Below are 21731 nucleotides of genomic sequence, written 5' to 3' on the forward strand. Positions count from 1 at the left end.
CAGAAAAGATTCATGAGAAAGATGCTAGGGATGAGGACCTTCAGATATGTCGATAGATTGGAGAAGCCAGGACTGTTTTCCATGGGAAAGAGAAGGTTGAGAGGAGATTTGATTCAAAATCATGAGGTGTCTGGACAAATAGATAGGGGGGAAAAAAAACTTCCCACAGATCGAAGGATCAAGAACAAGCAGACATAAATTTGAGTTAATTGTCAAAAGTAGCAACGATGACCTGAGGATAAATGTTTTCACACAGCGAGTGGTTAGAATCTAGAATGCACTGCCTGAGAGTGTGGTGGAGGCAGGTTCAATTGAATCAATCAAGAGGGAATTGGGTTATTAATTGAAAAGGAAGAATTTACAGGAGTATAGGTAGAAGGTGGGGGTCATTGCACAAGGTGAATGGTTCCTTCACAGAACCTGTACAGACACAGCGGGTTGAATGGCTCCCTGTGCTGTAACCATTCTGTAATTCCCTGGCTATGATATACAGATAGGTTAAGTGAGTGGGCTGGAATGGGACAAATAGAACACATTGCAGAGAAATGTAAAGTTATCTAATTCATTGTCTGCCCGTTCCATTTGAATCCTCCTCACAATTTACATTCCTTCCAAGTTTTGCAAAAATAAAAAAGCAGAATATTTTTAAAAAGGTGACAGACTGGGAAATGTTGGCATTCAGAGGGCTCTGGGTCTCCTTGTACATGAATCACAGGCAGTTGACATACAGCTACAGCAAGCAACTAGGAAGGCAAACAGTGTGTTAGCCATTATTACAAAACCATTGGAGTAAAAGGGTAAAGAAGTCTTATTGCAATTATATAGGGCCTTGGTGAGACCATAGCTGAAGTATTGTTTCCAGCTTTGCCTCTTTGCCAAAGGAATTATGGGCTGGATTTTCCGATCCTACGGCTATGTCTGCAGGATTCGTCCGGTCTTACAACCAGAAAGTCGGCACCGCCCCTGCACCGATCCTCCACCCAGTGGGGGGCTAGCAGCCGCGCAGCGCAATTGCAGATATGGCTGCAGAATGGCCGGGTCTAAGGCAGCGCAGGCGCATGATGGTGGCCTGCGGTGGCTGCGCCGTGCAGCATGGCGACGACTGCACGCGGACCTGGCGTGCCAAAAACTGCCGCCCTGTAACCAGCCTCGCCACCCCTGGACCACCCCCACCAGTCTCCCCAGCCCCCACTGAAGCCCCCCCTGCCAGCGGAACGGCTCCCCCCCACCCCCCCAGACTGTGGCTGCGCTGGACTCGGTTCCCAGCCGCCATGCGAGGTTCCCGAACAGTGTGAGCACACGCGAGCGATCAGGGACTCGGCCCATCGGGAGCGGAGCATCGGGGGAGGGTCTCAGGTGACGTCCTGAGGCCGTCCCAACGGCATGCGGCGTACTCGAAGAGTATGCCGTTTTTTGAGGGGGCGGAGCATCGCAAAAATGGCACCACTACCGATTCCGGTGTAAAAGTGGATTCTCCGGCCGATTGCCAAATGCGACTTTGCCTTTGGTGATCAGAGAATCCAGCCGTATGTGTTTCACTTTGAGGAAGTGCAATGAAGATTTTTCGAGACTAATTGATAGGATGAGAGGCTATTTAGTGAAGAGAGATTGATGTCTGGTGTCTTGATCAATTTTCATCCCACAACCAACACTAACAAATAGATTGGTAATTTGTGTCATTGCTATTTGCTGTGAGCAAATCGGCTACTGTATTTGCCTATACAACAAGAATGCAGCGCATCAAGGATATTTCATTGGCTGAGAAGCGTTTGGGATGTGCTAGAAATCAAAACCATTCAAAGATGCCAAGTGGATAAACCACCCTGTGTTAAAAGTTCCCTTTGTGATGACCCATCAATGATTGTACAAGAGTCTCTCAAGGAAAAGACTTTAATAAAACCCCACCCGGCATGCTCAGAGAGTAACTTCTCTCTTTAGCTAGGGTCCAATCTTCTGTTTTTAGAGTTGTGGGACTCCTTAGAAAGTGACAATTCTGTTACTGTTTTCTACTTTTTTTTGTAATAAATGAAACGCAGCCCCTTCAGTTCCTGGACTGTGCGTTGAGAGACAGGCACAGTAACTTTATCCAATCCCATTCATGATTTAACACTCCTGCAGCTCTGAAATGTTTAGTGCTGAACAAGACATAGCCACATTACTTTCAGAATTGTTGCAAAGGGTTGCTGTTTCCTAAACATACTGGGTTCAGTGGAATACAGTATGCCACCTCCAGCATCTTTTGTCCGTTAATACCTGTCAATATTGATGTCTGAGGTACTCATGCTGTACCAGGCTGTCTCTCCGTTTTTTCTAATTGATATTTTTGGATTAATGATATTTGATTGGGTGACGTAGGTAAAAGCTTTTGTTTGCAAAGGGACAGGGACACTTGAGCCCAAATACTCGTGTGACAGAGAAGGAGATACGATCAGATTTCAGCTTGTGTTACTGGAGAATCAACTGTCCCCTGGCACTTTACTGAGCTCTACATTTATCCCGACACAATGCAGGTCTGAGCATCTTGGGAGCGGGGACTGTGAGCCACAGTTTTAATACTGGGCTGCTTCCATGTGTGTGGCTCTGGATATCCTTTCAGGACCTTGGTCAGTACCCATCCTTTTGGTAAATCTAAGAATGGCCACACATCTCTGATCATTAAAGGATGAGGTTGGAAGAACGCTTGCTGAACGGATGATGTTTTAAGTGATCACACCAGTGTAGGAGTACAAGACGAAGCCTCTTTTTCACAGACTTGTTGAAATGATAACCCCACCGATGCAAGCACACTGTCAACTAAGGTTCAGCTTCTCTCTGTGAGGATATCAGCCATTGACTCCTCACACCCCAGGGGCACTCCAGCAGGGCCATGCTGAAGAAACTAAACTCAATGTTTCACCCACACGTGGAAAGAAAACTGGGTGAGTCTGAAGGAAATACAAAGTGGCAAAGAGAAGAGTCTGGCATCAGGTTGGTCCGCAGCACCTCCCTCTACCTGATCGGGGAAAGTCACCAAAACCTGGGCAGCTCTTTGAAACGGAGCCAGAGCGCAGTAAGTGTGGACTCCTCTATCTACCACATCAAGGCTGAAGATCGCCTCTGGATGTTCTCCAGGACACAGGACTGCCTACAATACCTGCAGGATCTGATAGTGCTGCGCCAACAATACCAGCCAGTCTGCAACCTCAACAAGAATAAGGAGAGTAGGCCAGATCCATCCGCTGCATCAACAAAGCATTTCAAATCAAACAAGAAAGTGTCAGCTTCTAAAGTAAGTATTTAACATCCTTCCATACTGAACAAGGATTAGATTTCTTATAACCAATTGAATCTCATCGCAGCTGTTTGCAGTTATATTAATAGATAATAAAATAAGACAGATGGCAAAAAGGAAACCTTACCATTTAACCCTTTTTTAAATGTACATGAGCATTAAATGATCTACACAGAGATGTATGTACCTGATTCCAATACACTGCTCAAAGTGACGGAGTCTTCTTCTGGCCAATGCAGAACAGACCATTCAGTCAGTGCTGGTGTGGGATCCTGCTGGGGAGAATTGGCTGCCACATTTCCCTCCATTACAGCAGTGATTAAATAGATTCATTGGCTGTTGGTTGCTTTGGCCTATCCCGAGATAGTGAAAGGCCGCGTATAAATGCAAATCCTTCTTTTCTTCACTTCACTGGAAATGATGTTGAGTCAGATACGTTTGAAATGTTTAGCAGTTTGTTTTCAGGGACTGCAGCTTGCATGTGCCAAGCATTAAAACATTTATTAGTTAGTTTTGTCCTGCAAGATGTATGAGGATTAAGTCATCTTTGGTCAGAGTCTCTAATTATGTCTGAGAGTTGCTTCCTTTACAACCAAACCAAGATTTCCATCTGAGAAAAGTGATAAACAACTTCAGGTCATTGCAAATATTAAAGAACAATGTGAAAAAGGACATTAAGATTAGCTGCTTCATGGAATTTTCATTCTCCATTATTGCACTCATCCATCCATCCTTCCACCCTCAAGCAGCCATTCAATCTCCTGGGAGAGGCAAACAGAAAACAGGGAAAACACTTCCACTAATTAAAGAGGACAATGGAATATTTCTCTCTAATATTCCCCGGAAATCAATGTGACTGTGATCACGGGTTAATGTAATGACTGCGTGTAACAGGAAGGAACTCAGCCTTGGTTCAATGGGTAGCACCCTCGTCACCAAGCCAAAACTTTGCGGGTACAGGCTCCACTACAGAGACTTTTTTAAAATTAATTTGCGGGATGTGACCAACACGGGCTAGGCCAGCATCCATTGCCCATCCCTAATTGCCCCTGAGAAGGTGGTGGTGAGCTATCTTCTTGAAATGCTTCTGTCAATGTGGTGTAGTTACACCCATAGTGCTGTCAGGGGGGGATTCCGGGATTTTGCCCCAGCAACAGTGAAGGAACGGCGATATATTTCCAAGTCAAGATGGTGGGCGACTTGGAGGGGAACCTCCAGGTGCTGCGGTTCCCATGTTTCTGCTGCCCTTGTATCTCTAGATGGTAATGGTCGTGGGTTTGGAAGGTGACATACAGCACATTGAGCACATAATGTAGACTGATATTTCGGTGTAGCACACAGGGAGTGCTGCATGGCAGAGGTGCCTATTTTCTGGGTGCAACGTTAAACTGAGGCTTTGTCTGCCCTCTCCAGAAGGAGCAAAGGATCCATGGAAATAGGGAGAATACAAATTAGTAGGGGTGAGCCTTGTCTAGCATTATGAGTTTAGCTATATCAGACAGACTGCAGTAGTTCAAGAAGGCAGCTCACCACCATCTTCTCAATTAGGAATGGACAACAAAAGCTGGTCCAGCCACGAAGCTCACATCCCATAGGAGAATAAACTAAAATGCCTTGCAGCAGTCCATAGTTCTAATGTGGAACTGGGAAGAGAACTCCTATCTTCACATCCAGATAAATAAGATTAACTTTAGCTATGTATTCAAGCAGAAGATCCCAAGAGTGCTTTTAAGGACCCAACAATTTGACTACTAAGTGCCTGAGAAAACTGACTAAAGCCCGCTAATGCAAGCTGTGGTCAGTCATGAACTGTTATCACAAAGGGCTTGAAATAGGTGTCAGACAATTGATAGTCATATCCAATGTGTGTAACTCTTGGTTGACTAGAAGGAGCCATAACCAAAGTGGCATAGCAGCCATTTTATTTTTGCAATATTGAGCTCAGCAGACCCAAGTTTGCCTGAAATTCTAGGCCAAAATCTTTTATTAGATGGTCAAATGTCATTCAGCTGAAAACAAAATACAGCTTTGACATTGTAAACTTGGTTTAATTTTAAGGGGTACCAACACTTTGTTCAGGTCAATCCTGTTACCCCCACGTTTAGTGAGGTTCTTCACTATGAATGGAGCTGTGCACTATCATTGTTCCCATTTATAAATCCTTACAGCTGCCCTGTATCATCGGGGTCCTAGTGCTCCAGTCTCCATATTTATGTTAAGTATATTTTATTAAGTCTACCTTGTTGGTTGTGGCCTGCAGTGGTCCTTTAAGAACTTCCCATTAGGCTGCACATGGATCTGATTTTCCTGGGCTCTCAAACAGATGTGAGGCTCCTTATTTGGACATGCTGAGGGACTATTGCTGGTTTTGGATGGGGGCCCTCCATACCTATTTTGGCTTTTTCACTTCTGCCTTGTAATGAGTGTGTATTTCCTGTCCGCCAGTTTGGAGTCTCAGAAATCTGTTTCATGCCTGAAAAACAGGCACTTGGATGGCTGATTTTCTACATCAATGAGTTTTCAAAAATTACTTCCTTTAAGATTAATGTTTGGGGTATGGGCGTTGCTGATAAGGCCAGTGTTTATTTCTCACCTATAGTGGCTGACAAATACATAACAAAGTAACCATTGTCAATCATTTGGGTGGAACGATAGCACAGTGGTTAGCACAATTGCTTCACAGCTCCAGGTTCAATTCCCGGCTTGGGTCACTGTCTGTGCGGAGTCTACACGTTCTCCTCGTGTCTGCGTGGGTTTCCTCCGGGTGCTCCGGTTTCCTCCCACAGTCCAAAGATGTGCAAGGTAGGTGGATTAGCCATGCTAAATTGCCCTTAATGTCCAAAAAGGTTAGGTGGGGTTACTGGGTTACGGAGATAGGGTGGAGGTGTGGGATTAGGTGGGGTGCTCTTTCCAAGGCCCGATGGGAAAATGGCCTCCTTCTGCACTGTAAATTCTATGATTCTATGATTCATTATAAAATCCCATCTGGTTCACTAATGTCCTTTCGGGAAGGAAATCTGCCATTCTTACTATGGTCTGGTCTACCCGTGACTCCAGATCGAATGTGTTTGACTCTTAACTGCCCTCTGAAAATGCCTGGCAAGTCACTCAGTTCAGCGACAATAAGGGATCGGCAACAAATGCTGGCCCAGCCAGAGATGCCCACATCCCACGAATGAATAAAAGAAATATTTATTTCACTTCATATTAGAACGGGGAAATAATATACACTCTATGTATTCAGGCATTTTGCATTTAGCATTGAATACAGAGGGTAGGGTGCGGGGAAGTTCTCAACATCTCTTAGGGAGATTGTTATTTTAGTAATTGTAATATTGAGGCTAATGAAAAAGCACTCTATTCCAACATCTCTTGAAACAAAAATATAACTTATTTTAAAAATATATTAAACAAAACCAACCACCATCATGAAAGTAAAAGCCCCAGAATTTCTGGATCTCCTTTGAATGGGTTAGACTTGTTTCCGGCCCATGCTGCCTTACAGAGATGATGACTATGGCTGAGTGGGCCGCACTTTCAATCAGAAAGTTGCAATTTCAACTTTCACTCTTGAGAGCTGAGCACAAAATACAGACTGACGCTCCGGTGCAATACTGGGAAATGGCTGCAATGTCAGAGGAGCTCGGAGGAATTCTCCGTTCCTGTGTTGCCGCCGGGGCAGGATTCTCGCAGTTCGACGACAGAAAAACTGGTGCCGCACCTGGACTGATTCAGTGACCGTTAAGGGGGCTAGCACCGGCGCTACGTGGGACACAATCGATTCCAATGAGAAATGGTGCCAGATTTGCCGGATTCACGACTGACACTCAAGAGGCTGAAAAGCTGCAGCCACTTTTACACACTTCACTCCCCACACACACCATCCCAGCAAACAAGATGGCAGCGAGGAGAGCGGCATCCCATTTTACGGACACCAAGCTTGAGACCCTGCTGGACGCCGTGGAAGTGATGCAGGCCGCCCTGTGCCCGGGAAGGAGGCTGCCAGCCGTCGCCGTTCGCCGTGCCTGGGCTCAGGTGGCAGAGGTGGTCAACGCCATCAGCAACACTGTCCAGACCAGCCAGAAGTGCCTGAAGAACCTGCACGATCTCCTCAGAGTGGGTAGGCACGACTGACGGTGGCGACTGGCAGCCTCCTTCCCGGGCCGTGTACAGGGTTATCCGCCTCTCCTCCACCGCGTCCAGGAGAGTCTCCAGCTCGGCGTGGGTGATGCGTGGAGCTGCTATCCTTGCTGCCATCTTGTTGACTGGGATGGTGTGTGTGGGGAGTGAAGTTTGTATATGCGGCTGCAGCTTGTCAGCCGCTGGAATGCCAATCGCGAATCCTGCACCGTTTCTCAATGGAATCGATTGTGTTCCACATGATGCCGGTACTAGCCCCTCAACAGTAGCAGAATTGGTCCAGGCACGGCGCCAGTTTTGCTGTCGTGGAACTCCAAGGATTCTGTCCCGCTGTCAACACTTAGGACTAGATTCTCCGATTCTGCGGCTATGTCCGCAGGTTCTGTCTGGTCTTCCGACCAAAAGGTCAGCGGCGCTCCCGCACCGATGCTCTGCCCGGTGGGGGGCTCGCAGCCGCGCCACGTAGGCTTTACCTGCCGATACGGACGCAGAATGGCCAGGTCCGTGGCCGTGCATGCTCACGCCAGCGGCCTGTGGCGGCCGGGACGTACAACATGGCGCCGGACTGCCAAAAACGGTCCCCTGTAACGCCCCTCGCCACACCCGGACCACCCCTCACCAGTCCCCCCCAGCCCCTGCCGAAACCCCCCTGCCAGCAGAATGACTCCCCCCCCCCCCCCGACCACCTCGACTGTGGCAGCACTGGACACAGTCCGCCGCCGTCACGCGAGGTCCCCGAAAAGTGAGAGGACACGCGCCCCACACTATCGGGGTTTCGGCCCATCAGGTATGCTGTTTTTGAGGGGGCGGAGCATCCGGAAAACGGCGGCGCCCCCGATTCCGGCATTAAAATGGATTCTCTGGCCGATCGCTGAACGCGATTTCGGCGTCGCCGATCGGAGAATCCGATCTTAATCTCAGAAATGGAGAATGCAACCTCATGTGTCTGTCTTCATAACAGAGAGGGGCAATGCAGAAATTGCAGTGAGGAGGAGAACTATGAAATATTGGATAGGACAAACATAACGAGAGAGGAGGTATTGAGGGTTTTACATCTTGGGGAGTAGATAAATTGTCAGACCTGAATGAAATGCATCCCAGGTTGTTAAACGAAGCAAGGAAGAGAATGATGGAGCTAATTTTCCAATCCTCTCTGGCTACAGGCATGGAGCCGTTGTGTTGGAGGACTGTCGGCCTGCTAACTTTATGACCATCATTTAAAGAGGAGAAAAGGAACGGACCAAGTAAATATACCTTGATTCTGGCAAATTATTGAAAAATATAGTAAGAGTATTAGTTGTCATTTAGGAAGACATATTACTTGAGACAGTCAACATGGGTTTACTAAGAGTTTGTGTCTGGCAAACTTGATTGGATCTTTAGAGAATGTAACAAGGAGGGCTCTGAGGTAGCATGTTTGACATAACCTACAGGAATTTTAACAAGGCTTTTGACAAGGTGCCACACAGCAGGCTGGCTAGTAAATTAAATGCTCATGGAATCCAAGCGAAAATAGCAAATTAGATCCAAAACTGTCTCAATGGCAGGAAGGGAATGGTTGACGGGTGTTTTTATGACTGGAAGGCTGTTTCCAGTGGGGTTCCATAGTCCTCAGTATAAAGTCCCTTGTTTTCTGTGGTTGATCGTGAGGAAGAAAGCTGTAGACAGCAGGAGGCTTTCAATATAAAGCCAGGCAATAGAGAGTGGGCAGATGGCATTCGATCAGGTGAAGTGTGAAATGATGCATTTGGAGAGGACAAACAGGGCAAGGGAGTACACAATAAATGGTAGGATATTGAGTAGTGTCGAGAAGCAGAGGGACCTTGGGGTGCATGTTTTACAGATCCCTGTGAGTAGGTAAAGTGGTAGAAGGAATACTTTCCTTTATTAGTCGAGGTATTGAATATAAGACCGGGAAGGTTATGCCAGAACGCGATAAAACACGAGTTAATATGTACATCCTGGTAACCGTATCACAGAAAATATGTGTTTACACAGGAAAGAATGCAGAGGAGGTTTATAAGAATATTCCAGGACTGGAAAAAATTAGCTGTGGGAAAAGATTGGATGAACTGCGGTTGTTTCCTTCGGAGCAGAGGTGGCTGATGGGAGATTTAAGTGAGGTCTATAAACTTATGAGGGGCCAAGAAAAAGGGGCCAGGAAGGACTTATTTACTTTAACTGAAAGATTGAAAAGTAGAGGACACAGGTTTTAACACAATTGCCAGAAGGATTAGAGGGGAGTTGAAGATATTTTTTCACCCAGAGTGTGGTGGAATTCCTAAACTCACTGCTTAAAAGGTTGGTAGAAGGAGAAACCCACATTTCATTTAAAACAAACATTTGGCTTTGCATTTATAGTGCTGTGACCTACAAGCCCATAGGCCAAGAGCTGTAAATCGGGATTAAACAAAGCTTTTTCCCAGTTGCCACAAATAGGATGGGCTGAATGGCTTCCTTCAGCGCATACATTTCTATCATTCCGTGATCTTTTCAGGCGGATGGGAAAGATCCCATGGCATTATTTCAATGATGAGCACAGGAGTTCTCCCTCATGTCCTGGTCAATATTTATCCCATCAACCAACATCACAAATACAGATTCTCTGATCTTGATCATATTGCTGTGTGTGGGAGTTTGCTATTTGCAAACTGGATGATGTGTTACATCAGTAACTATGCTTCAAAAGTGACTCATTGATTGATTGATTGATTGATTGATTGTCACATGTACTGGAGTACAGTGAAAAGCAGTTTTCTGCGGTCAAGAGAACATATGCAGTACATACACAATAGATAAAAAGAATAATCAACAAAGTACATTGACAAATAATGATTGGTTACAGTGCGGAACAAGGGGCCAAACAAAGTAAATACATGAGCAAGAGCAGCATAGGGTGTCGTGAATAGTGTTCTTACAGGGAACAGGTCAGTCCGTGGGAGAGTCGTTGTGGAGTCTAGTAGCTGTGGGAAAGAAGTTGTTCCCATGTCTGGATTTGTGGGTCATCAGACTTCTGTATCTTCTGCCTGATGGATGGGTCTGGAAGAAGGCAAAGCCTGGGTGTGAGGGGTCTCTGACAATGCTGTCTGCCTTCCTGAGGCAGTGGGAGATGTAGACAGAATCAATGGGAAAGCTTGTGTGATGCGTTGGGCTGAGTTCACCACACTGCAGTTTCTTGCGATCTTGGACCGAGCAGTTGCCATACCAGGCTGTGATGCAGCCGGATGGGATGCTCTCTATCGCACACATGTCGAAGTTTGTGAGAGTCGATGCAGACATGCCAAATTTCTTTAGCTTCCGTAGGAAGTAGAGACGTTGTTGGACTTTCTTGACTGTTGCATAAACGTGAGTGGACCAGGACCGACTGTTGGTGATGGTGACTCCCAGGAACTTAAAGTTATCGACCATCTCCACTTCCGAGCTATTGATGTAGACGGGAGGTTGTATCATGCTATGCTTCCTGAAGTCGATGATCAGTTCCTTGGTTTTGCCGACATTTAGGGAGAGGTTGTTTTCGGTACACCATGCAACCAAGTAATCTATCTCCCTTCTGTAGTCTGATTCGTCGTTGTTTGCGATACGATCCACCAGTCGTATCATCCGCAAACTTATAGATGAGTTGGAGTTAAATCTTGCCGCACAGTCATGTGTGTATAGGGAGTACAATAGAGGATTGAGCACACATCCTTGCGTGGCCCCGGTATTGAGGACTATTGTGGAGGAGGTGCTGTTGCCTATCCTGACAGATTGCGGACTGTTGGTGAGGAAGTCAAGGATTCAGCTGCACAGGGAGGGGTCAAATCCAAGGTCGAAGAGTTTGGTTATTAGTCTTGTCGGGATAATGGTGTTGAAGGCGGAGCTGTAGTCTGTGAACAGCAGTCTGACGTAGGTGTGCTTGTTGTCGAGATGTTCGAGTGTTGATTGTAGGGCCAAGGAGAAAGCATCTGCTGTGTACCGGTTGCATGACAGGCGAACTGCAATGGCTGTAAAGTGTTCTGGAACAGCCTGCGTTTGGGGAAGATGATATGTAAGTGCAAACCGTTCTTTCTGATTCATTCCAGAATTTAAAATATATCAAAACACTCATTAAATCTGAAAGATCTTTCACCTTTAATGAGCCAGTTCATTCCAGCGACACACTGTCCTTTACGCACCTCCTGTGTACGGTTAGCATTTTTGTTGGTAATATTTTCCAAGCTTGCATCAATAAAACTGCTTTTATTTATTTAACAGAAACCAAAAGACAAATCTAATCCTGCACCAGTATCAACAGAAGCAGAGACCCTGGCGTATTTTGATTCCGTCATCGCTGATTTTGATCAGGAAAGCAAACCCAAAGTTCAACCAGCAGACGACACGTACCTTGACGTGGATTTTGTTAGTAAGTACATCTTAGTCGGAAACAAAAGCTACATTAATTACTATGGGTATGATCTTACCATAAAGTGTCAGATCTGGTGAGGAAAATGGAATTTTGAACTTCTGACGCAAAGGTTTTTTTGCCACACGAATCACTCTGCCCTCTTGGTGGCCTCCTGCTGATTTGCTCAACCCGGGGAAACTTAATCACTTCAATCACTGGGGAGATCCATAAATGCCTCCCCAGCACTCCCCAGCATTTGTTCCAGACCCGTTGGAGTCAGAAAACCAGCTCCAAGATTCTCGGAGGGAGGCCTGACTTTTGGATGGTGTCCAGTAGAGGTGGGGCATTCTGTACCCACAATCCAGGAGGCATCCCACCAGCAAGGTGACCACCACCGTCTGGGATGCTAGAGCGGCAGTAGTGAGTGTCAACTCACTGCAGAAGTGGGTGGGCAGAAGTGCCACTAGAAAATGAATGACCTTCTTTACATGGCCAGGATAAGTCTGCCATCTCCAGTCTCTCAATGCAACCCCTCACCCACCCCTCGCACCTCCAAGGTGATCTTTCACCAGCCACCTCACAGGTTCACCATCTGCACCCCCCCTGCCCCCCCCAAACCCCATGGTGCCCTGCAGTCTTAACTCAGCTCCTCACATCCCTGCTCCCACTCCAATCCCACACTCCTCAATCATAGAACTGACAGGACTCCTGCCTACACTCTCCCCATCTGTATCCACGCAGGACAAACTGGAACACAACAGGCGTGAGAGGGCACAGCCACCCGGAGCTATGAGAGAGCTCCGCAACCTCACCCCATGAGGAAAGAGCCCCTGAGCTGGGTGGAGCTTGACCACACCTGTGTTGATGGTGAAATGGGGGCAGCGAACGAAAGTGAAACCCCCAAGGACAAACAATCATTCCTCACACCTCACGTGCATAAACATCACGCATCATTTATCCCCTGTGGTGTACTAATGCCAGTTCCCTTACCTTGCAAGGCTATCAGGAGAGCAGCCCGGACCATCCTCGTGCCCCCTGGAAACTAAAGACCCGAGCAGCTCAGAGCGTGAGTTCTCGGACATAACCTTCGAAGAGGCATCACAGCTGTCACCCGCACCCTCCACCACCGCAGATACTCACAGCTCAGAGGGATTAACTAGTAGGCAGGTTTCTGGATCACTCACTGGGGAGCACCTCACACCTGATGATCCACAGCAAGTGGAGGCAGGGACCTCCCAGGAATCCAGCACTTGGCGGGAATCCAGAGTTCAGAACTCTGCTGATGAGGTGTCCCTAGGTCCGGTCATCCCAGAGCTGCTGGAACTGCAGAGGCAGAGTCACGAGAATCAGGAAGAGATGACAGTATCCCTCCTCGGACTGCAAAGCTGACTGGAGGAGTCCACTCGCCTTCTGTCTGAGGAGATGGTGCTGTCACATCAATGCAACAAGGCCAACACTGCGAGGGTGGCCTCCACAATGGAGACCTTGGTGCAGGTTGTGCCCTCCATGGTGGGGGATGCCTGCTCCATGGTTCCGCTCATGGCCTCCACGGCTGAGGGTGTGAGCTCCATAGTGCAAGGTTCAACTGCATATTGGGAATTCATGAGTGTTGGTGCCAGAGGACGGCAGAGGTTCTGGATCTCACTCCAGCTGCCCCGCTATCCCATGGGAGCACAGAGGCCCTCGGGCACCTGAAGGGAAGAAGATTGACAGGAGCGCAGCCTGGGACCCTCCACCCATGGGACCTTGGGGCTGTCCGGCCCATTTGACACCCCCCTCCCTGTAAGCGACACACCTCCACCCCCACACACTGAGGAGGGTAGCACTGCAACATCCGTGCTGCTCGAAAGAATGCCCGGCCCCTCAAGGTCCCGGCCCCTCAGGAAACACCCGACAAAGTCATCTCGGGCAACAGGCCATGGAAGGCAGCAGATCGCCTCAACCTCCACTGTGGATCCTGGAGAAACACCCAGTGGGAGGATGAGGAAGAGTAAGAAACAGTAGGCACCTAGTGAGCATGGGTGAACATGGGCACTAGTTAAGATAGGTCACCACTGTGAAAAATCGCTTGTAAGTAAACATCACTTTGTTCACCAGCAGATCCTCCTCCCTCTCACGCCATCCCTGTGCAGGTTGACCTGTGCAGTCTCTCCCACCTCCCACACTGATGACACAGTTGCTGCTGGCAACACCTCCCCAACCCCCCCCCCCCCCCCCCCCCCCCCCCCCACACCCACCCGTACATCAACGCACTCTCAGGCCTCTCATTGCAGTCACTCTTCTCCAGTGAAGAGGATGCCAGGGGCTGACAAAGTGTGGAGAGGCTGCCCCACTCCGGAGGTTACTTGAAGGAACACAACCTCCGAGGGGGCTGTTGTAGATGAAAGCTCATCCTGCATCTCTAATCTCCATGAAAAGCCCAGTCATTGGCAGGACACACTCAGCTGTGGAGGACGGTAGCACAGTGGTTAGCACCGTTGCTTCACCGCGCATTTAGACATGGACTGCTTCATTATCTGAGGAGTCACGAATGGCACTGAACATTGTGCAGCCATTCGCAAATATGCCCACTTATGACCTATTGATGGAAGGCAGGTTACTGATGAAGCAGCTGAAGATGGTAGGGCCTCAGACACTACCCTGAGGAACTCCTGCACTGATGTCCTGAAGCTGAGATGATTCACCTCGATCCACCATAACCATCTTCCTTTGTGCCAGGTATGGCTCCAACCAGTGGAGAGTTTTCCCCAATTCCCATTGATTTCAGTTTAGCTAGGGGTCCTTGATGTCATACTCGATCAAATGTTGCCTTGATGTCAAGGGCAGTCACTCTCACCTCACCTCTGGCATACAGCTCTTTTGTCCATGTTTGAACCAAGGCTGTAATGAGGCCAGGAGCTGAGTGACCCTGGCGGAAGCCAAACTGAGCGTCCATGAGCAGGTTATTGCTGAGTAAGTGCCGCTTGATAGCACTGTTGATGACTCCTTCCATCACTTTGCAGACGATGGAGAGTAGACTGATAGGGTGGTAATTGGCTGGGTTGGATTTGTCCTGTTTCTTGTGTACAGGACACAGCTGGGCAATTTTCCACATTGCCGGGTAGATGCCAGTGTTGTAGCTGTACTGGAACAGCTTGGCTAGAGGTGCGGCAAGTTCTGGAGCACAAGCTTTCAGTACTGTTGCCGGAATAGTGTCAGGGCCTATAGCCTTTGCAGTATCCAGTTTCTTGATATCACATGGAGTGAATCGTATTGGCTGAAGACTGACGTCTGTGATGCTGGGGCCTCTGGAGGAGAGCGAGATGGATCATCCACTCGGCACTTCTGGCTAAGATTGTTGCGAATGCCTCAGCCTTGTCTTTTGCACAGATGTGCTGGGCTCCTCCATCTTGAGGATGGGTTAATTTGTGAATCCTCCTCCTCCAGTGAGTTGTTTTATTGTCCACCACCATTCACGGCTGGATGTGGCAGGACTGCAGAGCTTAGATCTGATATGTTTGTTGTAGAATCACTTAGCTCTGTCTATTGCTTGCTGCTTATGCCGTTTTGCACACAAGTAGTCCTGTGTTGTAGCTTCACCAGGTCGACACTTAATTTTTAGGTATGCCTGATGTTGCTCCTGGCATTCTCTCCGTCACTCTTCAATGAACCAGGGTTGATCCCCTGACATGGTGGTAATGGTAGAGTGGGGGATATGCCGAATCATGAGGTTGCAGATTGTGGGTGAGTACAATTCTGCTGCAGCTGATGGCCCACAGTGCCTCATGGATGCCCAGTCTTGAGTTGCTAAATCTGTTTGAAGTCTATCCCATTTAGCATGGTGGTAGTGCCACACAACACGATGGGCGGTATCCTCAATGTGAAGACGGAACATTGTCTCCACAAAGACTGTGCGGTGGTCACTTCTACTGATACTGTCATGGACAGATGCATCTGCAGCAGGCAGGTCGGTGAGGATGAGGTCAAATATGTTTTTCCCTCTTGGTTCCCTCACCACCTGCTGCAGTCCCAGTCTAGCAGCTATGCCCTTTGGGACCCGGTTGCTCGGTTTGTGGTGGTCCTACCGAGCCACACTTGGTGATGGACAGTGAAAACAACCGCCCAGAGCATATTCTGTGCCCTTGCCACCCTCAGTGCTTCCTCCAAGTGGTGTTCAACATGGAGGAGTACGGATTCATCAGCTGATGGTGGCCGGTATGTGGTAATCAGCAGGAGCTTTCCTTGCCCATGTTTAACCTGAAGCCGTAAGGCTTCATGGGGTCCAGAGCCGATGTTGAGGGCTCCCTGACTGCATACAACTGTGCTGCTACCTCTGCTGGGTCTGTCCTGCCGGTGAGACAGGACATACCCAGGAATGGGATAGTGGTGTGTGAGACATTGTCTGTAAGGTATGATTCTGTGAGTATGACTGTCAAGCTGTTGCTTGACTAGTCTGTGAGACAGCTCTCCCAACTTTGGCACAAGCCCCCAATGTTAGTAAGGAGGACTTTGCAACGTCGATATGGCTGGGTTTGCCGTTGTCATTTCTGGTGCCTGGTTCGATGCCGGATGGCCGTCCGGTTTCATTCCTTTTTTGTGCTGTCGTAGTGGTTGAATACACTTGAGTGGCTTGCTAGGATATTTAAGAGTCAACCACATTGCTGTGGGTCTGGAGTCACATGTAGGCAAGACCAGGTAAGGACATTAGTGAACCAGATGGGTTTTTAAACAATTGACAATGGGTTCATGGTCATCATTAGACTTTTTAAATTCCGGATATTGTATTGAGTTTAAATTCTATCACCTGCTGTGGTGGGTTTCGAACCCGGGTCCCCAGATCATTATCCTATGTCTCTGGATTGCTGGACCAGCGACAATACTACTATGCCACTGCCTCCCCGACATGGTGCAGCCCATGGCCCTGGTGTCTTGGCTCTCCTCCCAGTCTAAGTTGATATACATGTGGGTCCTCACATTAAGGGCATCATAACCTCCCTCATGCATTTGCGTGCATCTGACTGGGAGATGTCACGAGTTACTTGCATACAAGTTCAGAACGGTCATCACTTTAAGGGACATGGGCAGTGGGTGTTCTCCCATCCCATGTGGTGCTAGCTCTTACAGGACATGGCAAAGGTGGTCCATCATCCACCAGGATAGGTGCTATATTATGAAATAGCTTCACCTGATTTGACTGTTGAAGTATTCAGATTTGACCCTTTTTTGATTAAGGCCTCGATTCCAATTATATTGCAGTGCTTGAGGGCAAAATGTTTTACCCCCCACCACCCTGACCTTCTAATAGGTGCCAGTGAAATAGGGTCAAAAAGAAATAAAGTTCCTTGCTGTGACTCTGACCCATGTCAAATGATGATTAAGGCAACAGCGTTGTCTCGGGAGTGACAGTGTTGGCCGACTGAACCCCTGGTTCCTGCCGGATTCCCTGGCTGAGTTGGCCTCAGGTGGAACTGACTCTCCGAGTCTGAGGAAACAAGGTCACGGCCGATTGTAGAATTTGACCAGAGAAGGTTGCTGGATGAGGTGGAATGTGCTCGTCATTCCAAAGCGAACTGGATGTGTGTTTTTTTTTAAATGCACAAAGGAATACCGGGAAAAGGGCAGGGAATAGAAGGGAAATTCCACCTCTGTCACTACTGCAAACCTGTTCCACGGCAAGTCAGGATGACAACTAGATGCTCTCTGCTGTATTGTGGGAAAACTGTCACCCCTGTCTTTGTCATCCAAGGATTACCCTGAACATTTTGGGAATTGAGATGGCAAAAAAAAGAGATGCCTTTTGTCAACACCTTTATTTATTAGTTATAATGGTATTAGAGATGAAAAAGAATGGGTGCTTGACCGTGTGGGGTCCTGTGATGAAACCTCCAGAGATACATCCAACCAGACTTAATATCCCTAGTTTTTGTGCCTCTCCATCTTATCCTATAAAAATAGATCCTGCTGAGGCCCAACTACAGTTTCGAACAGTACTTACTGCCCCCTACTGTAATGAATCAGGGACACATCTGGGGCGGGATCTTTTGGGTAGTGGGTTTTCCCACTCCACCACCCAAAGAGTCCATGGCGAATGTGTTTCCACCGAACACAGCAAACCCCTAACCATTGACGTTCTGAGTAAGTTAGTTGCTTGGAGACATAGGAGGGGATCTTCCATGCCCCTCGAGACGTGTTTTGTGGCGGCGGAGGCAGCCCACCATTGGCCGGTGGGATCTTCTCATCCTGCCGCTGTCAACGGGGATTCCCATTCTATTCACCCCCTCCCTGGAAACCCCTGGCGGGGGTTTGCTATTGGCGGGACCAGAAGATCCGGCCGGCGAAAACGACAGGAAAATTCAGCCCAGGATTTCTGTTCCTCACATGGGCATAAGTCCCACCTCAGAGAACTGCCAATCTGATTGGTCGACAGCACTGTAATCCCAGCAATGCCAGTGGTAGCAGTGGCCAGGACAGGGACTACAAGTAGTTCACAGATTCTAAGTCCTGGAGTCCAGGACCAAGTGAGTGCGAGGAACTGGAGTCCCCCGGGTGTGACGAGAGGAGGGTCAGTGTGGGGGACGAGTGTTGGGGCTCTTCATGGAGAGACCAGGAGGGGAGGGAACACCCATGGGGTGGGGGGCAGACCCCTTGTAAGGGGGTGGGTTACCTGATATGGAAAGGGGGAACCGTTGAAAGTGGCACACCCCATTCCCACTCAAGGCTTGTGCGGGATGATCTGCCAGGCTTCCCTCCTGTCTCTGAACTCTTCCCACCAACCTGAAAATTGAGACTGGGCACAAAGTGGTCCTTAAGTGGCCAATAATTGTTCACTTACAAGCCTCAACTGGGGTGAGGGCCTAGGCTTCACCTGGCCCTAGGCTTCACCCCTCTGCCCCACCTAAAATTGCGGTGGGAGGGTGGCAGGAAGACCCCTTAGGGAATATCACAGGTCACCCATCACAGACGCACCACCAGTAGGGGTCTGTAAAATTCTTTTTTTTAATAAACATTTTATTGAGGTATTTATGGTTTTATAACAGTAACAGAAGAAACAGTGCACATACAGTTATAAACATAGTGCAAAAGCCGTCTTCCTCTCTCACAGGTCCCACCTTTTCTAACCCCCTACTCTACACTAAACTACCCCCACAGCTCACCCCCCTTCCTGCTGACGGTTAATTTTCCCTAAAGAAATTGACGAACGGCTGCCACCTCCGGGTGAACCCTAACATTGACCCTCTCAAGGCGAACTTGATTTTCTCCAGACAGAGAAAGCTAGCCATGTCACTTAGCCAGGTCTCTGACTTCGGGGGCTTTGAGTCCCTCCATGCTAATAATATCAGTCTCTGGGCTACCAGGGAAGCAAAGGCCAGAACGTCCGTCTCTTTCTCCTCCTGGATTCCCGGGTCTTCCGACACCCCGAAAATCGCCACCTCTGGACGCAGCGCCACCCTTGTTTTCACTTTGGACATGACGTCCGCAAACCCCTGCTAGAATCCCCTAAGCTTTGGACATGCCCAGAACATATGAACATGGTTTGCTGCTCCTCCCGCATACCTTGCGCACCTGTCTTCCACCCCAAAGAACCTGCTCATCCGGGCCACTGTCATGTGAGCCCGGTGAATGACCTTAAACTGTATCAGGCTGAGCCTGGCACATGTTGTGGACGCGTTGACCCTACGCCTGATACAACAGCCTGACCCTGTCAATGAAGCCCCGCCCAAATCCAAGCTGCCCCAGGACCTCCCACAGATAATCCCATTCCACCCGGTCAAACGCCTTCTCCGCGTCCATTACGACCACTACCTCTACGTCCCTACCCTCTGGGGGCATCATGATAACATTCAACAGCCTTCTTACGTTGGCCGCCAACTGCCTCCCCTTAACAAATCCCATCTGGTCCTCCCAATCACACCCGGGACGCAGTCCTCAATCCTTCAGGGCAAGATCTTAGCCAACAATTTGGCGTCTACACTTAGTAGGGAGATCGGTCTGTAGGACCCGCATAGCTCCGTGTCCTTATCCCGCTTTCAGCCCATCTGCTATCTCTTCCAACCCGATCGGGGCCCCCAGCCCTTCTACCAAGTCTTCATCAACGTTCGGGAACTTCAGCCCCCCTAAAAATTGCCTCATCCCCTCCGGCCCAGCTGGGGGTTCCGACTCATACTGCCTGCTGTAGAATTCCTTGAACGCCTTATTGACCCCAGCTGAATCTCCGACCAGGTACACATCCCTGTCCCTCACTTTCCCAATCTCCCTGGCTGCCTCCCGGTTTCTAAGCTGCTGCACAAGCATTTTACTGACCTTCTCCCCATATTCGTAGATCACCTCCCTCGCCTTCCTCAGCTGCTCCACCGCCTTCCCTGTAGTTAACAAGCCAAACTCCACCTGTAGCCTCCGTCGTTCGCTTAGAAGCCCTGCCTCTGGGGTCTCCGCATACCTCCTGTCGACCTGTAGTATTTCCTTTATCAGTCGGTCCGTCTGCTCTGTCTGCTTTCTCCCTGTGGGCCCGTAGCGCGATCAGCTCCCCTCTCACCACCGCCTTCAGCGCCTCCCAGACCACCGCAGCCAAAACTTCCCCCGTTTCGTTGACATCCAGATAGTTCTGGAAACATTTCGTCAGCCCACACACCTCATCAGCTAAAAGTCCCACGTCCAGCCTCCAGTGCGGGCGCTGGCTACCCACCTTGCTCACCTGTAGGTCAACCCAGTGCGGTGCATGATCCGTGATCGTGATCGCTGAGGACTCAGTGCCCACTATCCCCGTCAGTAAAGCCCTGTTCAGGATAAAAAAAGTCAATCCGGGAGTACACTTTACGCACTTCACTCGCGGCAGCCCAAATCTCTATGGGTGTCCCCCCCCCCCCCCTTATAAACCCCTTTAGCTCCTTTGCCATTGCCAGCACCCTGCCTGATCTTGAGCTAGATCGGTCTAGCCTTGGATTAATGACTGTGTTGAAGTCTCCCCCCATAACCAGCTTGTGCGAATCCAGGTCCGGGATCTTCCCCAACATCCTCCTTATGAACTCCACATCATCCCAATTCGGCGCGTACACATTCACGAGTACCAACAGCAGCCCCTCCAGCTTTCAACTGACCATAATGTACCGACCCCCTTCGTCCGCAACTATTCTTCACGCTTCGAATGACACTCGCTTATTAATCAGGATCTCGACCCCTCTTGTCTTAGAGTCCAGCCCCGAGTGGAAAACCTGTCCGACCCTTCCCTTCCTTAGGCTGCCACTTAATGTCTCTTTAAGTGGCTCAGTCAATTCCTGCCTGATTACTCTCGTGTGAGGCACCACAGGGTGTGTTACCATGTTAAAGGTGCTTTTGAAATGCGCATTGTTGGGTTTATTTGTAACAGACAATTGGTTGTTTTGTCGTTATAACATCCAATGTGCTTCTCTATCTATCTCTTTGTGTAAAGTTGCCAGCAGCACCAGTGAACACAGTTTACATTCGAACTGGCTCCTGAAGTCACCGAGGAGGTACTCTATTGACGTGGCGCACTTGGCAAAGATGGATCACCTGCCTCGAAGACACAGTGACGGTATACGGATGAGCTTCAAGAGATTTGAGCGACGCCCGATGTACCTCCCGAAATTGGTCGAGAGTCCGATGCACACGTTGAGGTTTAAGCCGAAAGCACGTAATGAAGATGACGAGTTTTAGGAGCAGAGTGTCAAATGCTTTGAAACTTGCAGTCCCCTGACAACAAACTTCTGTTTAATCCTTCACCAATGCTTTGTTTCAGATCCAAAATTCCTTTTGCAACCAAATCATGTAAAATCATTCCTGCTTGGATGAGGCTTCATTACTATTTTGTTACCGTTTTTTTTCTACATCTGATGGAATTTTAAAAAATGTATTTGCACTATTTTTCTAATTTTAGTTGCTTTCTCAGAGAAGGGGAAACCCTAACCGTGTGACTGGCAGCCTCAATTCTGAGCTGTGGCCACTCAATGGGACACGGGGTTA

The 21731-nt window shown here is 48.7% G+C and overlaps 1 protein-coding gene across 1 annotated transcript in view; it reads left to right on the plus strand.

The window, feature by feature from the left end:
* The window catches only part of LOC140428772 (uncharacterized protein C13orf42), a 35552-nt gene extending 14029 nt beyond the window's left edge, over positions 1–21523 (plus strand). The window contains exons 2-3 of the mRNA XM_072515467.1: positions 11645–11792; positions 21181–21523. Of these exons, the coding sequence (XP_072371568.1) occupies positions 11645–11792; positions 21181–21425 (393 nt within the window). The 3' untranslated portion in view covers positions 21426–21523. The remainder of the gene's footprint in view (positions 1–11644; positions 11793–21180) is intronic.
* Positions 21524–21731: the final 208 nt, after the last annotated feature.

This window comes from Scyliorhinus torazame, chromosome 8 (genome assembly GCF_047496885.1).
Source record: "Scyliorhinus torazame isolate Kashiwa2021f chromosome 8, sScyTor2.1, whole genome shotgun sequence".
Taxonomy (NCBI): domain Eukaryota; kingdom Metazoa; phylum Chordata; class Chondrichthyes; order Carcharhiniformes; family Scyliorhinidae; genus Scyliorhinus; species Scyliorhinus torazame.